Below are 24,232 nucleotides of genomic sequence, written 5' to 3' on the forward strand. Positions count from 1 at the left end.
GGTGGAAACTGGAGACAAAGTAGAGCCCAGCAACGGAAAAAGTCAAAGCCAAAAGCTGTGTCAGACAGCTGCTGGGGAGCAGGAGGGGAAGGCAGCAGGGACAGAAAGCTCCACCTTAAAACCTCACCCTGCTCTCAGCCACGTAGAGGGAAGCACTGCTTAACTTGAGGAAGTTTGTATCTTCTAGAGCCCCAGTGCTACGCAAAAGATGGTTTAGGGGAAAGGCTGAGGATGCACAGTACTGGTGTCCGTTGCAGGGGTTACGGGGAGGTGAGCAGGGCTCAGTTTCACTGCCTAATTGCTAAAGGTGTGAGCTAGAGCTTCTTTTCCTTAGCCTGAAGCAGGACTCCTGCTGCAGTGACACATCCAAGGAAGCACTAAACCCACTTTCCACTTGCTTGCATCAGCTCCAGGGCACACCGTCCCTCCAGCCCCGGCAGGACCTCCACATCCCACCAGGGACCGATTTACACCAGCACCACAGCCACTGGATACGTGGCTGGAAGGGGTGCTTTCCCACAGGCAGAACTCAGGCTGGAAAAGTTTTTCACCTCAGGTTTGGATTAGCAGCCTCCTGTGCTGCAGCTGGCGTTCAGGAGCCAGTTTCTCTGACACTAGCTTTGACTAAGAGCCCTGCACAGCAAGAGGGCTCAACCACCCCAGCCCCACAAGGCTCCAAATGTTTTCTTGGAGCCGCAGCATTAACTCAGACCTAGCCAGGCCAGGAGCGCAGAGCCCCAGCACAGCATGGCTGGAGCTTAAGCCCTGTAACTACACTTCCAGCTAAAAAGCTGGCTGGGACTACTGAGCTCCCCCCAAATTAGAAACCACCTCTGCTTTCCAGCACTGCCAGGTTTAGGTTATAGCAGATTGCCTGTGTGTAACAGCCATACTGCTGCTTGCTTTGGAGTTTTGGGTTCAGCTCATTTTATAGCTGCTTAGCCTGAGTCATGCTTGTCTGCAGCCCAGCTTCCCCTTGTTTCTCATGCTGGTGTTACTGCCCCACAGCATAGCTGTTACACTACTGTAGTTGGTTAAGTGCCCACAGCTTTTCCAGAATATCAGGGAGGCCACAACCCCAAATTTAGGTTGCATCAGGACCAATGTAGCCAGCTGAGGGGGGTTAAGGGCAAGCCCACAGCCCCTGCAGTGCAAGAGGCTTTAAACACACACCAGCTCCAGGCAACTGGCAGGAGTTTCAGATCTCTCCTTTCTACTGAGCACAGGGAGGAAGCCTGAAGGGGAAACCTACTTTCCTGCAAAGCAGGGAGACACCTTTGAGTGTGTACAGGAGCCAGGACCCCAGCTGCTATACCACCCCCGGTTTGTCTGAAGTCATTAAGAGGTTAGCCCCAGTGCCTCCATATCTAGGTTACTTGGCACAGAAGCATCCCATCAGGGCTGCAGCAGGACACACTCCACTCCCCTCGATCCCTCCTTCTGGCACAGTGTTTGAGCCAGGCCGGAGGTCAGCACCAGCACAGATGGGCCACATATGCTCTTCAGGTCAGGTTTCTCCCTCTGCAGACCTGCCTCCTTTGGGTCATCAGCATCTTCCAGCGCAGAGAACTCACTGCTCACCCTCTCTGGACAAGTGCAGTTTTTGCTTGGGACAGCTGGCAATGAAGAAAAAACTAGAGGCTGTTTAAATGTGTCAATTCACCTTTAATGTTTGAAAAAAATAAGTGGTATTTGAGCCATTGCAGTTATGAAGGGAAAAGATCTTGCTCCACGAGAGACCGTGAACAGGTTCACATTAGACTCATGCTTGGAAAAAAAACCAAACCCAAAACATTCTCCTTTCAGATCCAGAATGGAGTTCTGAATAGACAAGACCACAAGAGTGCCCCAGGCAGTCCAAGGCACATTACCCCAGTGCAGACATTTCCATCAACATGAAGTTATGACAGCTACATTCTTTCTAGTTACAACATTGTTCTATCAATATTACAAAATTAGGCATACTTTGGATTTTGCACAGAGACAAGAAGGACTTTTACTTCAGGAAGTAGTCAACCTGGGTCATCAATTCATTTCACAATGAAGAGCTCCCTTCACTCTGCTCTTTCTCCCCCAGCAGTGACTTATTACCAACACCAAATTCATCTCAAACAAGTTTGGCTCACCAGCCCAGTGATATTGTCTATGCATATTGTCTATCGCTAACTTTGCATTAGTTAGCGAACCAATAAATAGACCTTATGACAAGCACCAGATATTTAATTGCCATCACACAGCATTTCTCCACACCCAGATAAAAAGAACTTCCTGCAGTGTAATCCAAGAGTCAGTACATACTAAGACAACATCACTGCTGAACCTATTGGAGACCAAGACATTTGTCTGCCTTTGAAGCAGATGTCACATGAGTTTCCTTCACACAAACATCACATGTAAATTTAACTTCTTGGTACTGTGCTTTAAGAACAAAAGCAGATATCAGAACATGGAGGACAGTCCTCCAGAAATAGCTTATCAGCTACAGAAAATAAAAAAAGGAGACAGTGGCCACTTACAAGTCTTCCACATGACTAGCTTGCTTTAAGGAGAGCATCAAGTTAAGGCAGTGTTGAGACAACTGGCTAAGAACATGCCAAATAGAGCTGTTGTCAGTAGTCACCAATTTGATATCCTACTCCATTTCGGGAACGGGCTACGTGGCTTTAGATCTCAGTATCAAGGTCTAAAGACTTCAGCCACAGGATGCTGCTTTCTGCAGCAAGCAGCAACTCGGGGGGATGTTTGTAGAAGTCTTCTAGACCAGGCTGAGTTGCTTACAAGTCTAGGTCAATGTTTCAGCAGAGCCAAAAATACAGTGATGGGCACTGAAAGAGAACACCGAGGGTGCCAGCTGCAAGTCTGTTTATCACAGTCCGAGGTGGAGTTCAACTTGTGTGTGAAAGCCACGTAATCAAGAGCCACCCCACCAGCTTTCAGGGAAGGTCTAAGCACCTGCACTGAGGTTACTGGGAGAGCCAGCTCTCTACAGTCTGCAGGGTGGGTACAGAGGCTCACACTGGCTTTGCTCCTTGTTACAAGATTAACAGTCTAATAAAACTCAGTAAGGAAGTCAGGGTCTTTTGGCCTGCCCAAAGAAGTTTTCCCAGCCTCAAAGAAGGAGTTACCACTGAGGGAGCTGTTGTGGAATAGTTTTATTTCTTCCCACGTAAAGGCCATTGTTTAAGCATTTACAGGTTTCCTAGTGCAATACAACCAAAAAAAAGCAGTAACAAAAAAAATGCCGCCTTCTTCCCAGGCAACTAAACAGAAGTAGATTTTTACTGCAACATATACACATTAAATATAGTATACAGTCCATGCAGCGGCATAGCCATGTTAAAGGGAGTCGTGGCTTCAGCCATCAGTGCATTACAGTCCAAATTTCACTTGCTCCTACTTCCTATCCAGACTTGAAGAGAAGAATTGCAACCTGACCCAAGTAAAAATAGATGAAGTGCTTTGTCTCATGTGTTACATAGCTGCCAAAGTTTCTGCCAACAATGCAGTGCCAAGTTGGGTTGTATTTCTTGTCAAATTCCTGAAGAAAGAGAAGAGAGGCATTAAGGCCAAGAAAGCCCACATGAAAATAGTTCTAAGCACAAATTCTTAGCTGGTTCTGTTCACACACTATCGCCTCTCCTCCCACCTGCAGCATCTTTAGATTCCCCACTGCAAGACACTATTATATTAAGTGAAGTAGCGACTGACACAACCAGACCTCTGCTCTGGATTGTTTGAAGAATCCAATGCAAGCGAATCATCTCCTGAGACTTAGACCACCCATCAGCCCTGAGCAGAAAGAGCAGACCTAAGAGCTCTCCTTGGTACAGTGCTATTCAAGCCCTGCATGTAGGCTAGCTCAGGGGAATATTTCTCCTTTCCCATTCCAAACCCACTCAAAAAATAAAAAAGATTTTGGCATGTCTGCTCCAGCAAGGCATTTGAGCTTAAAGGTCACCTAAAAAAAGGAAGGAGAAGTCTAGCTTCTGCTGTTTGGGACTCTTCTTCGCATAAAAGGGAGAAAAAAATCTGCACTGAAAATGAGCAGGCAAATTCACAGGCCAGACAGCACATGGAGACCTAAGAGGCCAGAGGTGAGCAAGCTGAATGCTGGCTTAATAGTCAGTCTTCTCCTCCTTAGCAGGTAAGATAGGGTTAAAGACCATTTTCCTCCCTCTAATTAATACACAACTCCCAAGAACACCCTTCCCTCCCCTGAGACAGAGCCAGTAGAACAGACTCAACATTCAAGATTAAAGCAAGTGTTAGTCCTCAGACAGCAGCAAGACAGCTTGAGCTCTTTGCAGGTAACCTTTGAAGTAAGGAAAAGGCTTTCTTGCCAGGGCATGAAGGTGCATCAAATTGCTTCCCTCCTCCCAACACACTCTCAGGAAATAAATGCCAACTTCTTTTTGGGTGCCTTCTGTTGCACTCGCTCACTTTACAGGCTGCATTGCCCCAAGCACTTTGAGATAAGTCTTGCCTCAAAGTGATCTGAGAGGTAAGGAGACACCTTTGAATCCTTTACATTCAAGCTTAGATTACAAGCAAGGCCCAAAAGCTAGCCCAGGTGCCAGGACCGCATTGCCTATGAAGTCACACTTTCCTCCTTCAAAAGCACTTTGCCTCACCATTCGGAGAAGTGGCTACAGGGGGAACTGACAGATGCTGTCAAGCATGAGACTTAAGTTAATAGGCTCCTGCAAATGGGGAGACACCTCTTCACAAGCCAGGGCAGCTGCTTGCACTGTTTTTAAAGCAGCACCTTTCACAACCCTGCCAGCCAGCACAAGGCCCCATCCTCCTCCACGCCACCCACCCCGGAGCCAGGAACATAGCAGACAGAACCACATGTGCACAGCTACCCACTTTGAATGAAACAGAGCAATCCCACCCTGCACTGGTACTGCAAGTCAAGCAGCAGCATCTGTGGAGCAAGGCCTAAAGAGAGACTGCAGCCAGCTCTTTCTAGGCTGGCAAATCCAGAGGGACAGCACTCTCACTGTTTGCTCAGAACTTGCCAGAGCAACAGACCAGGCCTGGCTCTGCCATAGCCCTCCTCTGACCTTGGAGAAGTCACTCCATCCTCCTGGGAATAGCAGTAAAGAAGCCAAGAAGAAAGCATCTTCTTCCTCCAAACACACAAGTATGAAGTCTCAGACAGACACTCAGGCTCATGACAGGCACACATACTTAAGAGCTTCAGGAAGTCTCAGCCAGAGCAGCCCCCTCATCCCTTAGTTACCTTCTTTATATATGCTGCAATGTCCTTTTCTATGTTGTACTTCTCCATTGCCTGTGTAGCACAGTCTACAGCATCCTGCTGCATGTCCTCGGACATGTCCGCATTCTTGATCACAGCCTTTCTGTCAGACATCGTGAACCTAAGGCAGAACATACGATTCCTTTAATCCCTTCCCAAGAAAGGAGAAGCTTCTTGTACATCAGAGGTTGTCCTTCCTATGGCAGGCTGCGTCACAAGCTGATACTACAAACCCCCTGTTACGCCCAGGGTGAGTTTATCAGGGTAGCCTACAGTAGTCCCAGGTTAAGGTGCCCCTTATAGCTGGAGCACTGTAGCACTGGCACTGTCTGGAGGTTAGATAAGAGATAGCCCAACACCAGCACCTGCATTAAACACATGCAGAAAAAGCTTACTGTGTGGGAGGAGACGGGATCTGCAGAGAGCTACAGCCCTCCTATACATCAATAGGCTACAGCCAAGTTTGCCGTTGAGGTGCACCAGTGCTTTGGAGCATCATCTGCTCAGAGCCTTGCAAGCAACGGACCCCAGACTGCCCATCTCCAGCAGGGAGGCTCAGGAAGCATATTAACAGCAGCAGTGTTTTTTATTCCACCCCACGCCAGGAGTTACTGCTGCTAGTTTAGCCAGGAAGGAGTGTTGTTCCATGTTCAGCCTGTCATCGTTACCTCACCACTGCTTTGCCACTGAAACCCAGACTTCAGGTCTTCCCACAGGACAAAGCCGGTCTGATGAGCCAGAAACAGGTTAACACCATGCTGCAGCTTAGAAACAGGGGCAGGGGGAAGCAAGCCCCACCACAGAGCTAGCACAGCTAGGGCCTGGCAAAGCAGCCTCCTTTTCCTCCTCCTCCTGCCTGTGAACCACAACACAGATGCTAGAAACCAGCATGCTAGTGCTGCCCATGACCTTTAAGAAACTAGAAAGTTGTATACTGGCACTGAGTGTGTAGCCCCCTTCACTCTAAGTTAGTTTAGGTACTTCATACCAGTCACTGAAGCCATTTACATGTAGATCTGCCATGGCCTTTCCAGGGAGGTGTTCAGCATTAGGAAGTTTCCAGTGCAGATCATATTATCCTAGAAAAATGGGGATTTGGCAATCCCAGCCCTGCAGCCTTTCTTCAAGCAAAGGCCGCAACACGTGCCCTGGGGAAGGAGCCCCGTGCTGGCTGGCACACTCCAACACCCCTCCAGGCACCAGACCCCTCAATCCCAAGCCACACATGAGGCCCAGTCAGGAGGCACATGTTATCTGGGGGACCAGTCAAGCAAAGGTCTGTGCTGAGAAAGACCACAGCTGCTGCTCACCTTGGCAGCAGCTCTTACCAGAGCATATTAAAACTTTGTGGGAATAAGTTTCTTAATGGCAAGGAGCACCTCAAATTAAGCCTGCAGAGCACCATTAAGTTTCCTAAATCCTTTTACAGTACTGTAAGTCTTGAGTGATACTACCAAGCATGCTTTGAAATAGTGAAACTACACATTTTTAGCTCTACTGGGGAGTGAAGAAAATCTGCTGCAATGATCGCTTCCTGGAACAGCCCCAGAAAGCTGAAGGAGTAGCTTTGTTACAGCAATTAAAGGAGCCTGCTATCCAGAGAGAAAGAGAATCCAGTTACATAATTGCAGCCCTATGATTACAATACTTCAATTCTTCACTCTGCCTGCAGTTGAAGACTTCTATTGCAATCTTAATTTATATGTTTTAGATACAATGTTTAATTGAGCACTGCTATGAACATACACTAATAGCATCAGGAGGAACGACGGGCACTGAGCTCAAACGCCAACAGAGAGCACACGCCCCTACCACAGCTCTGGAAAAGCCACTTCCAAGCAGTTAGCTCCCCTCCGTGCTGTGGTTTAAGCCAGTGGGCGTTAGCCTGTGGCCCAGAAACCCTGGCAGGACAAGACATGGCTCAGAACAGCCCAACCAACTGCCTGTAGATTTGGACTCACTATCCAGGAATCTGGCAATCCCTTGGAAAAGTCTTCTGGGGGTCCAGCCCACAGGAAAAGGGAAGTAGCAGAAATTCACTTGTGGGTCATTCTTTCAAGACAAGCCTCTTTAGGGAAAGAGGGCAAGCAAGCTCTCACACACATCAGGCCTTCGCACACCTCCACTGCACACTGAGTTCAGAGGGCATTTGCCATTATATAACCAGCCACAGAGTGACCTGCAAAAAGCATCTTCCCTCCTCATTGTTTAGGCAAGGAGCATCTCAGTGCAGGCCCATGCTGCCAAGGGCCAACAGCGCCATAGAAAAAACCAATTATCCTTCAGTAGAGCTGCAAGCGCTGGCCAGCCTGCCCTCCCCAGCACCGCACTGCTCCAGGGCACAGCATCCTTCACAGGCAAACCACAACAGGGGCTGGCAGCCGGCTCTGCTGCTGGAGGGAGGGTCCCCTGCACCCACCATGGGGCAGGGAACAGCTCTGAGTGCCACCCCATCCACCCACCTGAACACCACAGAGCAAGGCCTCCGTCTTAGCTCATTCCCCCACGGGGTTACAGAGGCATCCTCCCAGCAGCACCACGTACACATCTTATCCCTAAACCACAAAATCACAGCTAGCCCTTAGGGTCTTGCCACCCAAGTCCAGCCCTCTCTGAGGAAAACCACAAAGCCCCAGCACCCAGCCCAGGGCAGGATGGGCCTGGGAAGGGGTAATAGTACAGCTCCGGCAGCCACCCCTTCCCCATCCCAGGGCAGGATGGGGTCTTGAGGGAGGAAGAAAAGACCACAGCCCTAGCAGCCACTCCAGAGCAGGATGAGGCCTTAGGAGGGGGATTAGGCCCAAGCCAGCACCCAGCCCTTCCCTCATCAGGGTAGGATGAGGTCTTGGAAGGAGTATGAGGCCCAAGCCCAGCACCCAACCACTCCCCCAGCAGGACAGGATGAGGCTTTGGGAGGGGGATGATGCTCAAGCTCAGCACCCACTCCTTCCCTCAGCAGGACAAGGTGCAGCTTTGGGATGGGGATGAGACACAAGCCCCCACACCCACTCTTTCCCTCCCCGGGCAGGATGGGGCTCTAAGAGTGGGACGAGGCCCAAGCCCAGCACCCACTGCTTCCCCCACCACGGCAGGAGAGGGCCCTGGGAAGCGGGTGCGGCGCAGCCCCTTCCCCACCAGTGCAGAAAGGGGCCTGGGGAGACGCTCCCAGGCGGCTCCCAGGAGCCGGGCGCATCTGCAGGCCGGAGCCCTGCGTGACCTTCACAGGGGGGAGCCCCGGGGGCACCCGAGCCAGCGGTGACCTTGCCCGGAGCGGGGCCGGCAACGCACCGGCAGCAGGCCACCGGGGCGGGGCGGGCTCCCAGCGTCGCCGGGAGTTACCCACGGGCCGGAGTCTCTCGCCCGCCCGCCCGGGCCGCGACCCCCTCCCCCCGGAGCGGCCCCGCCGCCACCTCGTACACGGAGCGACCGGTGGCAGACGAGGCGCGGAGGCCCCCGCCGCCCCGGCCCGGCGGAGGGCGTCGCTCACCTTCACAGTGACAGGGCCACCCCGGGAGGGCGAGGCGAGTCACGGCACCGAGAAGAAGGAGGAGGTGGGAGGAGGAGGCCCGGACCCGCTCGCCTCAGCCCGCTCCGCTCCCTGCGCCGCGCTGAGCGCTCTGCGCCTCGCCGCCGCGCCGCGCTCAAATACCGCCCCGCCCGCTGCGGCGCGCGGCCCGTCGCTCCCCCATTGGTTGCGCCGCCCGGCACGCCGCGCCCCCATTGGCTGCGCCGCGGCGCGGCCCGCCGCCCCGGCCCGTCCGCCCGCGCTGTTCTGCCTACATCCTGTTTCATCCCACAATGCCGCGGGGCGAGCGCGGGGCGGGGCGGCGCGGGGTGGGGCGGTGCCTCGCGGGGGCGGGGGGCTACCCCGGTGCCGTGAGGGGCCGGGGCCGGGGCCGATCCCCTGGGGGGTCCCTGCCGCCTTGGGGACCCCGATCCCTGGGGGTGACCCTGAACCCCTGGGAGGGACCCACTGCCTTGGGGAGACCTGATCCCCTTGGGGGTAACTGCCTTGGGAGGACCTGATCCCTTGAGGGGGCCTTGCTGCTGTGGCGTCCGTGACCCCCATGGGCCTGGCTCTGCCCTCACACCAGGCGTGGCGGGGACGTGCCTCTGGTGACAGACCCCGGAGCCAGGCCGGCCTGTCGGCACCATAAGGGCACGCTGTGCCCCCTGCCTTCCCCAGGCTCTGCCCCACCGGGGGTCTGAGCGGGCAGCGCGGGGCTCTGGCCTCAGCGTTGGGCAGCTGTGTGGCGTGGCAGCTCAGCCGGGCCCTGAAAACAGGGCGGTGTTACAGCGGAGGGGGGCCCCGTGGCATTAGGATTATATTCCCAGCCCTGAGAGATCCCAGGGCATCTTTGTGGCAGGATTTGCTGCCATGTCGCTGAGCACTGAGCACCACCCAAGGTGGCTGCATTTCGGCAGTAAAACCAGGTCTCGCGTGTGGCTCCCCGCCAGCGGATTCCTGGCGTCCCATGAGAGTTCCCTGTGTCCACAGAGCTGCTTGCAGGCCAGGGACCGCCATGTGCAGTGTGTTCTTGGAAAGACGGCTCAAACTAAGAGTAAAAAACCAGTTCTGTCGGTGATTATTTGTAGCTTTGCACCTCGACGGCATCTTCCACCTGAGAGCTTCAACGCGTGATGGTCATTGATCACCCTTGCGACACCCTCCCAAGCTGGCTGGCATTGCTGCAGCTTCTCATATTTACAGCTGAGGAAACTAAGGCAGTAGCAGGAGGGAGTGACCTGTGAAAGGTCCCTGGGGCCGTTAGCGGCCCCATTAGGAACAGATCCAGGTCTCGTGGAGCTTGATATAACCTCCTCCTCCACTGTCCAGGCTTTCAGGCCGCTGCAGGCAGGTGCTTGGTTTCCCCTGCAGGACTCAGCATCTCTCCTTGCCCCCGCAAAGCCAGACAGATTTCCGCCTCCTGAACACGTCAAGAGGGCTCCCTCATTTCTTGGGGTTTTCCTGCTTTTATACTGGCAGCAAAGCTTGGGGGATGCCCAGCAAAGGTGGGAGCACTAAACCACCAGCCCTGCATCCTGCGGGAGCCGCTGCTTTTCCCCGGGGGTGCCTCGGCAAGCCCTGCCAGGTCCCTTTCCTGCCAGGCCCAGCCTTGCTTTGTGTGGGAAAGCTGATAAAATCCCAACCCCGGGTACTGCACCGCGGGGAATTGGCCCTGCACCACACCAGTGCTCAGGGGTGACACGCAGCTGTTCATCGTACGTTCACCGTGAGAACGTGTGATGTTTCACATACATGTGAAAGCCCAGGTAAGGACAAAGGGGAGAATAAAAACTCTCTCTTCACCCTGAAGTCCAGAGAAAGGCCTGACGCAGCACTGTGATACCCTGGTTTGCATTACTGCTCTCCCTGGAGTAAAGCTGTGGTAAAGCTCAGCTTTAGTAACTCGGCAGGTACCGGTGCCGTCGGAGCGGGTCGAAGGGCTGATCCGGTGCTGCGGTGCCTTGGCGGGGAAGCCGCTAAGCCCCGCCGCCGGCAGCCCTGCAGCGGGGTCCCCGCGGCTGGCGGGGGGGCTGGCAGTCAAACCCCGTGCTGCCCGTTGTGTGCAGACCTCGGGGTGGGAAACGGTGAAGGAGACTCACACTTGTAACCCGTCTGCTGCCCACACACCCGCCCGTCTCATGGGGTCCTGCGCTGGGGCCGGCAGCGAGGGAGCAGTAGGGCCGGCAGGGTCCTGGCACATAAGTGTGACACCGGCGCTTTGGCCACTTGGCTTTCCCGCGTGGGGCTCCTGCCCTCGATAAACGTGCTCCGGGCATACACCTGCCCCCCGGGCTGCCCCCGCGGGCCCGTCTGCCAGGCTGGCCGCCAGCCAGCTCCCATTTTGGTTGCTCCATTTCACTTGAGCAGAAGTGCCAAGAAGCTCTTTGCAGAAGCCACCTGAAGAAAAGCCCAGCAAGACAAAAAAGTCCCTGTTCCTGCGCTGTCCCCATTCCCACGCCACAGTGCCCGCACAGCGCTGCCCGGTGTGAACAGCGGCGAGATGGAGACAGCGCTGCCCAGCCTCAGCTGGCTCTTAAGGAGACCAGTTTTAATTGCATGCGTGGCCTTGAGAACCAGGGAGACCACTCCGGGTGCTGAAATCTGTCTAATTTGATTGCTCAAGGAAGACAAGCCTATGGCTGATAACAGCACTCGGGGCACAGGCTGGAGTTCGCTCCACGGCTGCGCTTTTGCCTCGCGAGCAGGCAGCCCAGGAATGGGCTGATCCTTTTTGCTGATGAAGTGGATATTTCCTGGTGTGACCTTTGCAGCCTCTGAGATACTGGTCAAAACCCCCAACAGCAAATAAAATATTTACTATTCCCAAATGGGTCCAGACCTGAGCTTCAGCCTTAAGATAGCAGAAGACAGAGAGCAGCAGAAAAGCAAGTGAGGACTAACACTGCAGGGCACAGCACTAAGTTTGTAAGACCACTGCTGGTGGCATGGGACCTGACCTCCAGCCTTCAGATGGATAATGTGAGGGCATCAGCATTCCCTCTGAGCTCAAATGCTCAAAGCCTGGGTGCATCAGCCGGGGAATGGCTGCGGGTCGCCTGCTGTCTGCTCGGCACTGCACAACACAGGACCTGCAGACCTCCCGGGGCTGCACCAAGAGCTGCTCCGTCTGAAAAGCAAAGTGTCGATGAATAAATACGTGGCCAGAGCAGAGGGCTGGGCTGCAGCCGTCAGATTACAGCCTCAGGCCTCAGCCTTATTAACATCGAGATCCCTCTGCACTGCTCTGGGAAATAACTGATGGTAACTGATGGTCTCTTTGCACCCCTGGAGCGGTGTTTTTCTTGCTTTCTTCTGCAGGTTGACTCTTCTTGCTCCCTCTGCAGGAAGGGGGAGCGGGCAGTGCCCGTCCTGCCAGGACGCTGGTGATGCCCTGCACCCACCGATGCACTCTGGGTCATCGCAGGCCACCCCCAGCCGGGACCCTGCCTTCATCTGTTTTGCCAGTGCTAATGCAGTAACCGGCTTAGCTACAGCCCTTTATGAGCTTCCATCTCAGTGGCAGCGGGAGTAAATATTTTTATGGCGGTGTTTCCAGAGGCTCCGTGTGGCTGGAGGGGGCTGGAGGTGCTGATCTCGGGGCTGGGGCGGAGGGCAAGGCCATGCCCGGGCAGGTGACGGGCAGCTGCCAGAGCGGGACCTGCTTGGGAGAGGCAGGAGGTCAGTGTTCTGCAAGGTGCCCGGGATGCGGGAGCCCACGGGGAGCCCTGGGAGTGGGGATGGGGCAGACCCACATCCCTGTAGGCTGCAGCACGGTCTCGGCTCGCCCGGCCGGAGTGGGCAGGCTCCCCGGGGCCGCGCAGCAGAGCAGCAGAGCCGGTCATCCCCACGAGGCTCCCGGGAGCGCCCGGCCACGAGGGCAGCCGGCTCTGCCCAGGTTCGCTGCGTGGCGCTTGGCTGGGCTATTTATAGCTCTGCTGAGTCTCTGTTGAGGCAACAGATCTCTGAGTCTTGTGGATCTTTTTTATGAGCATCCCAGACCGGGAGGCACAGAGCCTCGGCTCTCCCCTTGTTGGGCCAGAATGGATCCACGGTTTGCATCAGGGCGGCAGCACCGCGGGCACAGAGCCCAGCTACGGTCCCGGTGCAGGCACGGGAACCAGCCCGGCTGCGCTGGAGGAGGCAGCTCCCTCCCTCCCCGGTACTGAGCTGCGGAGAAAACCCTCTGCTTTTCTCCTCCGAGGAGCTCCGGCATCTGGCAAACACCAAAACCAGTCTCGCAGCGCTGCTGCCACGGGTGAGCCAGGCCCGTGGGTTGGCACGCCGCTGCCCTCGGCAGAGCCGGGTTGCCCAGCCTGTATTGCTACACCATCCCTTACTAACGAAGGAGCTTCGTTACGGGGGAGGGATCTGAGCTGCTGTAAGTCAGATCTCCATTCCTGCTGCCATGAGTTTCTGCTTAATCCTCGTGTGCGATAGACAACCACGAGGTCTGGTTTTACTCTATTAACCCTGAGCTGAGGCTGGGGCGGATGATGGGGGCTCGGCAGGTTTTAAGGCTAGAGGCAGCTGCTGAGCGATGCTCGTCCTGTCTGTCCCGTACAACGGGAGCCCCAGGCTTTCCCACGAGGACTCCCAGGCTTCAAACCTCCCGGTACCTTCCCGGTGCAAGCGGGTGCAGAAGCAGCGCTCACTCCCTCTTGCCCTGCCTGTTCCAAGGATGCCCACGGGTTGCCTTCAGCCCAGGGCAGGAGGGAGCTGCCCTGGGGACCTGGCTGCAAAGGGACGAGGTATAAAACGGTGGCCCTGAACCCAAATGGTGACAGTCAGCGGTCCACAGAGCTGGCTCCAGTGTGGGTGGCCACTCCCGTAATCCCAGTGTAACCCCATCCCAGTTACGTCCTGCCTCCTTCCCCAAAACGGTCAGCAGCAAGAGACAACATGGAGGAGGCTCCCTCCTGCCCGGCACAGCCCCGGCCGTGGCCGCCGCCGGGCGCTGCAGGCTCGGCACTGCTCTTTGCACATGGAGGAGCACGGCCTTGAGGGAAGAAAGTGCTTCAAATGCCACAGAGGGAGACGCGTTCCTGAATTGTGACAAAAAGCATTTATTTATAAATTCCTCCGAGTGCACTATATAAGGCACTTCACAGGGATTAAGAGGAAAAGGGCCTGGCGGCGAGGAGCCGCTTGCCATCTAAGGCTGTGCTCCTCCTGCCCCGCAGCCGCGACCTTCCTCACGAGATGCATTTCCAATCCCAGGCGATCTTAAGTCAAAAACCGCAGACTTTGTGCACATCTGCCCTAAGAAACGCAGAGGTCTGGGAAACTGAAAGCCGGGCTGCCGGTGCGGCTGCAGCGTCGCACCAGCTCTGCTTCCATGCTGCACCTCCATAGCATCCCCCATAGGAGATTTTTCTTCGTATTTAACCTAAACCCACTTTGCTACAACTTAGCCAATTACTTCTGCTCTGCCCTGCCGTGGACACGGCACACTGATGTGTTTTGTAGCACATGTCCGCAGCAGACGACTGCAGAAATGTCGCCTTCATCTCCTCTCCCTGCAGGAATTCCTTCCCTCTCTCCTCCTCCGCCGTGTCTCCTGCACCTCCTTGCTCTTCTCCAGACTCCGCCATCAGTCGCTCTCTTTTGCCAATAATAATAAATAAAACCAGCAGCAGTAAACACCTTCTTTTATTAATTCTCCTCCTCGCTCTCCCCACGTGTCCCGGGGGGTGTGGGCACGGCAGTGACACCCGGGCACCCCCAGAGCAGGGCGGCTGCTCCACACGAAGGGGGATTTGGCCACTTCATCATATCAACGCAAACCCCCTCCGGCAGGTCCTGCCTGCTGCGGCCGGCGCGCAAACATCGCAGCCGGGCCGGCTGCGGGTACTCTTCCTCGTCTAGTGACGTCCCAATCACCTATAATCATCCTCCCGTGGCTGATGCATCGAGCGAGGAGCCGGCAGCTCCTGATCTCGCTGCAGAGACGCACTGCAAAGCAACCGCACAGAAAGGGGATGCGGGCGGGCGGGAGAGGGAGGCACTGCCAGCAGCTCAACCCCCGCGTTCAGCTTCTGCCGGGGGCAGAGCCGTGCAGTCTGACCCCTTGCAAAACGCGTTGTTCTCCCCGGCAAGTGAGAGCCTGTCCATGAGGCACCCATGGGGTGGCATGCACTGCCCGGGGGGACGGGTCCGCACGCGGCCGGGTGCCCCAGTGACCTGCCACCCTAGCACCCGCATCGGCCCCGGGGCAGGATCTGGCCAGCGGCTCCTCCCGGGTGCTCACACCCCAATACCAAAGCCTGGCACCTGCCTTGGGCGAGGGGGAGCCGGACCTGGCCCTTGCTCATCGCTGCAGTCCCCAGCCACCAGCTTTCCTGCTGCTGGAGCCAGGTCCCCCAGCAGCCGCAGCCCCCCCAAGGCTGCCCAACGAGTTATTTTTTACCAGGAGTCAATTGTTTTGGCAAGTGTTTTGCAAACTGCATTACGGAGGGTTTGCTATCAGTCCTGGGCTGCTTTGATCAATCTTGTTTGCGAAGCAGTTTTCCGCGCCCTGGTTAATGTACATTATTATCTCCCTGAATCCCTGCTATAGAACCTGAATAAATCCCGTGGAAAAACAAAATGCCCTATAAAAGGAAATGCTCTCTAAAACTCCAGCGGGGAGCTGCCACCACTGATGCTGAGGGTTTGATCACCGTAAGCAGTCCATTAACACCAATATCAGCCCCCAAGTCCCCCAGTTTACTGTTCACAAATTTGGGACGATAAAGTGTTTTCACTCATCCTCTTCACTGCACAGATCCAGTCTGGGCGCACTTCTGTCTCCCAGGGGTTACACTCACATCCCCCAGGGAATGGGAACCAGGTTCTCCCTGTGCCTGGTGCTCTGAGCACCTCGTCCCCACGCCTGATCTGCAAAGGCTTTCAATCCAGAGGGAGACTGGAGTGCACGAATACCAGACCTGGGACTGTCCCCCAGGTTCCCCAGCCAGGAAAGGGGTCACTACCCATTATTGCTGCCAGGAGCAGCAGGGTAGGAGGCACAGGGGGTCGAGGTGTTCCTGCCCAGGGGGAAATGCTCCTTCATTGGAAGAACCACCCAGGACTGGGTCAAACACTTCCCACCAGCGTCACGCACCGGGGCTCTGAAACCCCCAAACACGGCCTCCGGCCATGCACGTCCTGCCTGCCTGTCCCCAAAACCAGCACGGCCCCTGCGTGGCTCCAGCGTGCGCAGAGCTATTGCTCCTCATCTTCCCGGGGTCTGTCCCAGAGCAGAGGCAGCTGCAGCGTGGCACCACGTCAGGGCAGCCTGGGCTTATCTCCAAGGCAAACAGGCTTAAAAATGTGACAAGCTATAGACGGCTTTTTGTCTAAACATTGCTTTCCACGAGGTAGTGCGTTCCTTGCCATCCCGCAAGCGTGATAGAAAAATAATACTAAACGACTTGTGAGCCTTATTAATATGTATTCAGGTCATCTGCTCTCTGCAAGTTTTTGCAAGTGACTTGCGGTGTGCAGTTCATGCAGGATCCATAAATAAAAAACATCTCTCTGGAATCTTGGCGGGGTCGTATTAGCACGGGAACATAACAACTGCCTTTGTGCATGCAGAGGGATGAGGGGGTGATGCAGCCCAGCCGGGCTGAGCCGTCCAGCCCACTGCTTGCATCTCACAGCACCCCAGCCCAGGCTCCCAGACCAGCTGGATGCACTGAGAGCTGGGAACTCCCTTTAATCTGATCTCTCCCGAAGTGAAGGGCGGGTTTAAAGACAACATAAGCACCAAAGGAAAAGTCACGTCAAACCACGTGCTGTGTGACCGTGCCTTGCAGTTTCGCTCCCACAGCAGGCTTTGCAGGGGTCCCAGTCTGACCGCGAGGCAGAGGGGTTTCAGGACACAGACTCGGTGTGCTTGCAGGGCCAGGTCAAGGATGAGTGTTAATTTGACTTCTTCCCTTGATTTTCTTCATTTTTTCTTTTCTGGCCTCCCGCCCATTATAGCATTTGGGCTGGGTGCTCCAGCACAAGCCCTAAACCCAACGTGGTTTATCTGCAAGGGGCCCTGTCTGCACATCAAAGGCTTTCTAAATTTTTAAGGGGCTGTTGTGATCATCTACTCCACCCTCCTGTGAGCCACAGCACTCAACTGGGTTGTTTTTTTCGTGGTCGAGCAGAGCACAGCGCTGCCCTCAGCCGAGCTCAGGGGTGCCAAGGCACGCCAGGTTGCTTTGGGCTGGCTGCAGGGTGGGGTTTTCCTCCTGCACCGTTGCAGCACATCCACAGCAGCCATGTCTCCGCGCCGCCCTCTGCATTACCTCCGCTCTGCCATGCTCCTTCCTTCCCTGCTGCGGGTCAGCCACGGGCTGCAGTCCCAGGGGAGTCCCTGCTCCAGGAACACACTGGGTGCTCACAGGTGAACCAACGGGGAAATCACGTGTAAATCACTCGGTGCTCATGCGTGAAGTAATTGAGCTGTCATGCACGCACTAATTGGGCATTAATGTGCAAAATAACTGGGCGCTCATGCGTGAGCTACTTGGGTGCTCATGCATGCACTAATTGGGGGCTCATGTGCACAGTAATTAGGCATTCATGCATGCACTAACTGGGCATTCATGCATGGACTAATCCTGCACTTGTGCGTGAACTAATTGTGAATCTGTGTGCAGGTTCACTGCGCGCTCATGCAAGATCTTTTTGGTTGCTCATGCGTGCACTGGTTGGGCACTCACACACCTCCCGGGCCCTCATGCATGAACTAATTGTGTGCCGATGCACATACTAATTGGGTACTCATGCATGAACTTGTTGGGTGCTCAAATGTAAATTAACTGGGCACTTGTGCATTCACTGATTAGACACTTACGCAGGAGTTAGTTAGTTAATTAGGCACTCATGCATGACCCGACCGGGTGGTCATGCGGAGACAAGCAGAGCCCAGCGGAGTGGCAGCCCCGCACAGGGCAGGGAAACCTGCCAGCACCAAGCACGGGACGGCGCAGCACCAAAAATACCCACTGGTTCCCCCGGCACGCGTGAGCTGGTGGTTTTGTCTCCCCAGCAGCCTTGCTGCTGCACACGAGCTGATCTCACACCTTCCCCCAAGCTCCCTGGGGCGTAGGAAGGAGCTGCTGCCGTACAGACAACTTAAACTCTGTTCTGGCACAGCATAAATATGAGAAGCTCCAAAAGCAGGAGACAAGGTCTCCACTGTGTAAAATGATTTAGGTCAGTCTCACTTCTGTAATGATTTATTTAAGCTCTAGCAGTTCCTGGCCTGTGAGGGAAAAAATGAGGAAAAAAAAATAGAATCCCCCGTATTTACACTATTTTTCTGTAGTGTTTATGTTGTGGAAGCTACAGCATCATCTGCCAGCGCTGTTTTAATCCAGGCCTGCAGACATTTCCACTACACACTCACATTTCTTGGGATTGTTCTTCAAGGTGGAGCAACTTGCTAAGCACAAAATCTCAGCCTGCAAAAGCTTTCGAGTCGCTGTTTGTTTCTCACTGAAAAGCAGGTCCTGTCCCTCGATCACTACCGAGGCTTTACCAGAAATGATCCTGCATCCCTGCAATCAAGAAAATGGATGTTGCAAGCGGACTTAGAAGCAAAGCAGCCAGAAACAACCCACTGTGAGTGCAACTCTGCAAACCCACGCCAGCACCAGCCCAGCACAGCAGGACCAGAAATGAGGGGCTCCCAGGACGGGCACTGGAGGCGATGCCTAGCTAGGTAGCTAGGTATATAAATGTATACGTATATATATATATATATACCAGGCAGGTATTCACGGGCTCGCTGTGACACAGGTGCCTGGGCCAGCAGCCCAGCGGGCTGGCATCAATGAAAGCACTGGCCAAACCCCCCTTCCCTGCCCTCCTCGCCAGCCCAGTCAGTTGTCTGTTAATGCTCTCACTGGACACAATGGAAGGAGCTGCAACAGTTGATCCGATCAATAAATATACATTTTATACATCCCTTAAGTCTGTAATATCTCTCTGTATATAAGAGGCCACAAGGGATTTTGTTTTAATTAGAGGAATGCTTAAGGCTGCTCTGCCTACCATTTAATCTGCCTTAGAAATGTAGCGGGGGAAAGGTTGTCCTCACGCAGAGCTCTGCTCACAGCCCAGCTTCTCACCAGCAGCAGCAACCCGAAGGCTCGGTGACAGCACGAGGGCAGGACCAGGGAGACAGAGTGGAGCACAGCCCGTATCCACCTCCCTCTGGCACCTCCAGCACGAGCCAGGAAAATAAGCAATGCTAAACCGGAGTGGCTCTGATCCCACCACCCTTTGGACTCGGTTCATCTCCTGCCACAAGCCTGACGGTACGGAAAGTGGCTGTGCCTTCTCTAGGCACAAGGGACTTACTTATAAACAGTTGGCTGAAACCCTGCTTGCATCTCCAGCGTGAGTGCCAGGCTGTTGGGATGCAGGGAATAATCCCATTTTCCTGCCAGTGATGGGGCTCTTCCTCCTGACAGCGATGCCCTGCGTAAGAAGGGTCGAGTATCCGAACACCGCCCGCTGCAACAGATCCACTTTCGGGAGATAGCCTTAAACAGCCACAGCACCTACCCAAAAAGCACGGAGCTCCACTGCTGGCTGCGTGTTGTGCAGAGGCAGGAAGAAAACTCAGCTTTTAGTATTTTACTGCATATGAAATCTCATGGTGTCCTCCCAGCACACAACCCAAGCCCCAAGGAAGCCCCTCACAGCGGGACACCCCCCTGAGCAGCCTGGGGATCGCTGCGCTGGGGGTTTCCTCTCAGTTCCTCTCCTGCACGCAGCGAAACACGCCTGGACTTGATTTATTGGGGTTTAACTCACGCCTGGGGCTGCGAGCACCACATCCATCCCCTGCCCAGCACCCCCCGCGGTGGGGATTACTGGGCAGGGTCCAGCCACATCCCCAGTCTGAGGGGTGCTAGTTATTCATGGCGATACGGGGAGGAGGTGTCAGGAACGCATTTCATGGCAGGGAAAGAGTAGAGGTTTCTAGCGAACAAAATACACACTGCCAAAGTTTGCAAAGGTGGTGGTTTTTTTAAGGGATTGTAACAGCTGCCTAGGTCCCACGTCGAGGACATATCCATGGGAGGAAAGCAAACCTCTGCACAGACGGCATGCGTCCTCGGAAACAGCCCTTGGTGGCCTCAGGCGGCTCTGCCTCCGTGCTGGGCTCCACGCGAGCCCATGTGTCAGCCGCCATCAAACACATCTGTCTTTGCCGTGGAGCACCAAGAAGCCAGCGGGTTTCTCCGGGCTCCCGTGCCGCTGCCAGAGCTGCACCCAAACCCGTGCCCTTGGTGTAAACCACCAACGCGGGTGTCTGGAAGGTGCATTTCGAGTTCAGCCCCAGTCCATCACAGCGCTCAGCTCGTGTTTAACTCCAAACAGGCAAGCAATCGGTTAGGGAGCAAAGCTGCCCTCTGCCCGGGAGGATGAGGAGGAGTAAAAAGGGGAATAATAAACAAAAAAAAGCCCTAGAAGAAAAAAAAAATACTCACTGACGTCTTTGATGCTCTCAGAGCAAACAAAAGTATATGGAGGCACTGCTTTATGTTCGCCCCTAGGACCGGCAGCACACATTTATTGTTTTCTTCCTCTGCTGTTAACAGCAAAAAAGCCTCGCAGGGGACGGCCCTGGGCAGAGCGAGCTGCGGCCACACGGGCCATAATGGAAATCTGACGGACCTTGAAGCAGCGTGTGTGCGTGCACAGCCCGGCGATGCATCGCCGCCGCTTCAAACAGAAAGCAGATTCCAGCTGCAGCCCCGTGCGCAGGGAGCGAGGGGAGGTGGTGCCGGGAGACCACGGCCCGGGCCTCGTGCGTGGGATCACGTCGGTGGAGAACACCCGTCCTAGGTGGCGGCAGCCCCGGGGGCCAGCAAAGCCCCCCTGGAGGCAACGCTAACGCGTGCTGGGCTTGAAACTGGCCTGCCACAACGAGGAGAAATGAGGGCTGGCGCAGGAAGGAGCTCAGCACGGCGCGTCTCACCGATTTGCTCTGGAAAGGCTTCGCCCCGTTGTGTCCCACCTCCCCACCGGCTTCTTTCTCCGTTCACAGCAGCGCTGCAGAGGATAAACTCAGCAAATCCAGTTCCCACCACAAAACACCCACCGTGTCTCTTTAAACTCAGTGCTGCACGTCTAAGGAAAAACTCTGTTACGGAAGGGCAAATGAAGGAAGCAATAAAGTCCTCAGCATTATCCAAAGCGTTGGGTTTACGGGTAACTGGTTCCCGTGGAGGAAAAGCGGCTTTTACTGGTGCTGCAGCTCCCCGCCCTCGCCAGCCCAGCTCTCCCACACGTCCTCATCCCATGAAGCTCGCTGCTCCTTTGATCCTTTCTTTCTCATGTGTGGTATTTCACGGAGTATAAAAATGTTAATGTGCTTCCTGGGAAACTATCAAAATAATATCCGACGTTCATGCTTGGGTGCTGCCTCGAAAATACAATGATCTTCTGCTATTCTTATTTACTGCACCCTCAAGCAACTGCACCTAAAAGGCATATTAGGAAAAAGAAAAAAATCAGGTTTCTTCTTTGTATTTCACATTTCAGCTGGGCTGCTGCGGTAAGTCAGGTGCCGTACAAGAAATGAAAACCGTCACGTTTTCGCTTTGCACTGCACAGCAGAGTGAAGGACAGCCACTGCCGGTAAAAGATATCCAGGGTGTTTTCACTCCTAATTCCTGACTACATATTTTAACTTGCTAATTTAAAAGCAGTTGATTTTGCACCTTTCACCTTCTTTAAGAATGATTTGGATATGAACTGTGAGGTTTCCTAACCGGGGAACGTCTGGATAATAAAATGCTGTGAAACAGGATTTCCAGTGGGAACAGAAACAGGCCTTTTAGCAGAACCTTTTAGCCGGGGCGCTGGGCTCGGCAAACTGCTCAGGAACTTGGCAACTGCTCCCACCCCGGGCCTTTTGTAAACATCTAGTTTATTTCTCCGCATTTGTTTTCCTTTCATTGAGCTCGGACGGTAGAAATATCTGGCTCAGTGTCACTTGTACCTTGGTCTGCGTGACTTTTTGTATCCAAGCGGTTATCGCAATCCCTCGCCTTTCTCAAATGTTTACATAAAGTTACGCATGTCAGCGAAACAGTTCCTAAAACTTTATTTGTATTTAAAAATATTCTGCTTGAAACAAATTTTAATGCAGTTCTCACTCGTTCTATTTCCTTGTATTAAAAAAATCAGCAAACCCACATTGATGCCACAGGGGCCGCATCCCATCATCTCTTTTCAGAGGGAGTGGGGACGTCGGCAGCGCCGCCAGCAGCTCTCCGATAGAAACCTAATGGAAAACCTCCTTTTAAAAACCACTGAGGCCTAGCAAATTGGGGTTATTTTTGGAGAACAAAAAGATTCAGCTCTACCCACGCTCCTGAGGCTCAGCGGCACGGCCACCACGATGTCTAAATGCAGAGCTCTCGCTGCCTGTAGCAGGGCAGCTGACGGCTGTGCCACGGCACTGCGGTTTCCTGGTGGGGACGGTGACAGATGCCACACACCAAATAAGAAGCTATCGATACCTCTAATGGACACGTACAAAATGCTGCCTGTTTAATTAGCCCGGCAGCACGGGGCTCTTGCTGCAAGGGCTGGCTCGCTCGGCGTTACCTCCCCGGTGTTTTGTCACCGCTCACTATTTCAGTTCCCTGTATCAGGACGGCATCGTTCGCTCCGAGTCGAAGCACGAGCGGTGGAAAAGGAGGTGCCGAGCGGGATCGGCGAGGTCCCGGCACTGGTGCCGTGCCACCAGCGTGCGCTACGGCAGCAGCTCCATGGCAGATCCCGGCACAGACAGCTCAGCCGGCTGTATGCCGCACGCCTGGGGCGTGGGAAGGTGTCGAGGGAAAAGGAGGCAACTCCGGGAAATGCACAGAGAAATAAAAATAGCAAAAGAAAAAGGAGCAAAGGAGCGGTCGCAGGGGAAACCCTCGCCGGCCAGTCTCCGCCCAACCACGAGGACCTTTCTGAAATGAGCAGCCGAAATGGGTACACTCCTTTTCGCTTATTTATTCCTTGGCAAGAATAAACCTTAGCAGGTTTATTTTCATTAACAGTTTACATTCATTTTCCTCCATCCATGTCAGGCTTTGGAGCATCCCAGCAGGCAGGGAGAGAGAAGAGCAATGAAACCGGCTGCTGCAATATTCAGTGACAGCGGGAGGCAGGGAGCAACGGAGAGCGGGCAGAAGGAGCCCGCAGAGCCCTGTATGAACATAAATGTTTTCCCAGGGAAAGAAATCAATTAAAACAGGGTTAAACCACAACAGGGGCTCATTTAAACTTTTCAGTCTCTGCTAACCGCTGCCTCTTCCCCTCCCCACCCCCAGACGCGGTGCGCTGGCACGTGGGAATCAAAGGTGAAACCAGGCGCTGAAAATCAGAGTAACATAAAAACGAGACAGCAGAAATCACATCAAAACCCCTGATTTTTTTTTTTTTTTAAATAATTAACCTTTAATTACCGCTAGCAAGACAAATAACCACATGCGATTTAACTAGATTCTGCTTCCTTGCATCCCTTCAGCCAGCCCGGCAGGTTGCTGGAGACCAGCCCGGGGTGAGGAGGTGGCTCGTGGTCCTGCGGTGCCGCAGCTGCAGGAAGGGGTCCGGGCTGCGCCGGAGGGTCCCGTGAAGACCTCAGCAGTCTGCTCCGGGGACCTTACGATCACGGCTCTGCCGAGCACATCGTGCTTAACAGCTGTAATGGTGTAGCTGTTCTAATGAAGAAAAAAGAGCAATGTTTCAGAATTTCTAAAAATGAGCATTTTCACAATGCCTTCCGGGTGTGATTTGAATTCAGGTGGCGTTATCCTTGGAAAATGCCAGCCCATGCAGCCTGCTCTTCTGGGTGGCTTTTCTTCTTTAAATCTCTACCTGTGTGTGCCCTTTCGGGCTGGCTTTCAGGAAAAATTCACACCGTCAAAGTGTGCTGTGTTTTTTCTTTGCATCAAGACATGCTACAGCATGTGCATATGAAATCTTTAAATCTACATATATAAAACGAGCTCTGCCACCATCCGCTTTTATGGGTGTTGTGGTTTAACCAGGCAGGCAGCTAACCACCGCACAGCCGCTCGCTCACTCCCCCCTGCAGTGGGATGGGGGAGAGATTCAGGGGAAAAAAAAGAGTAAAATTCATGGGTTGAGGTAAAGACAGTTTAATAGGACAGAAAAGGAAGGGAAAATAAAATAATAATAATAATAATAATAATAATAATAATAATAATGCTCATGATGATGATAAAAGAATATACAAAGCAAGTGATGCACAATGCAATTGCTCACCACCCACCGACCGATGCCCAGCCAGTCCCCGAGCAGCGGCCCCCCCGGCCAGCTTTCCCCGGTTTATGTACTGAGCATGACGTCCCATGGTATGGAATGTCCCTCTGGCCAGTTGGGGTCAGCTGTCCTGGCTGTGCCCCCTCCCAGCTTCTTGTGCACCTCCAGCCTGCTCA

At 54.2% G+C, this 24,232-nt stretch overlaps 1 protein-coding gene across 2 annotated transcripts; it reads right to left on the reverse strand.

Annotated features, from left to right (window-relative positions):
- Positions 1-1,644: 1,644 nt before the first annotated feature.
- Positions 1,645-8,892, reverse strand: DYNLL2 (dynein light chain LC8-type 2). 2 transcript variants are annotated; one of them, XM_076354457.1, is made up of 3 exons: positions 8,751-8,892; positions 5,246-5,384; positions 1,645-3,538 (listed from the first exon to the last, which is right to left on the reverse strand). In XM_076354457.1, the coding sequence occupies exons 2-3, from the start codon at positions 5,375-5,377 to the stop codon at positions 3,401-3,403; spliced, it is 270 nt and encodes an 89-aa protein (XP_076210572.1). In that variant the 5' UTR covers positions 5,378-5,384; positions 8,751-8,892; the 3' UTR covers positions 1,645-3,400. The 2 variants fall into 2 exon arrangements, with proteins under 2 accessions (XP_076210572.1, XP_076210571.1); XM_076354456.1 differs by lacking the exon at positions 8,751-8,892 and having other exon boundaries at positions 5,246-5,398.
- Between the last annotated feature and the right edge of the window lie 15,340 nt (positions 8,893-24,232).

The sequence above is a fragment of the Aptenodytes patagonicus genome, chromosome 17 (genome assembly GCF_965638725.1).
Source record: "Aptenodytes patagonicus chromosome 17, bAptPat1.pri.cur, whole genome shotgun sequence".
NCBI lineage: Eukaryota > Metazoa > Chordata > Aves > Sphenisciformes > Spheniscidae > Aptenodytes > Aptenodytes patagonicus.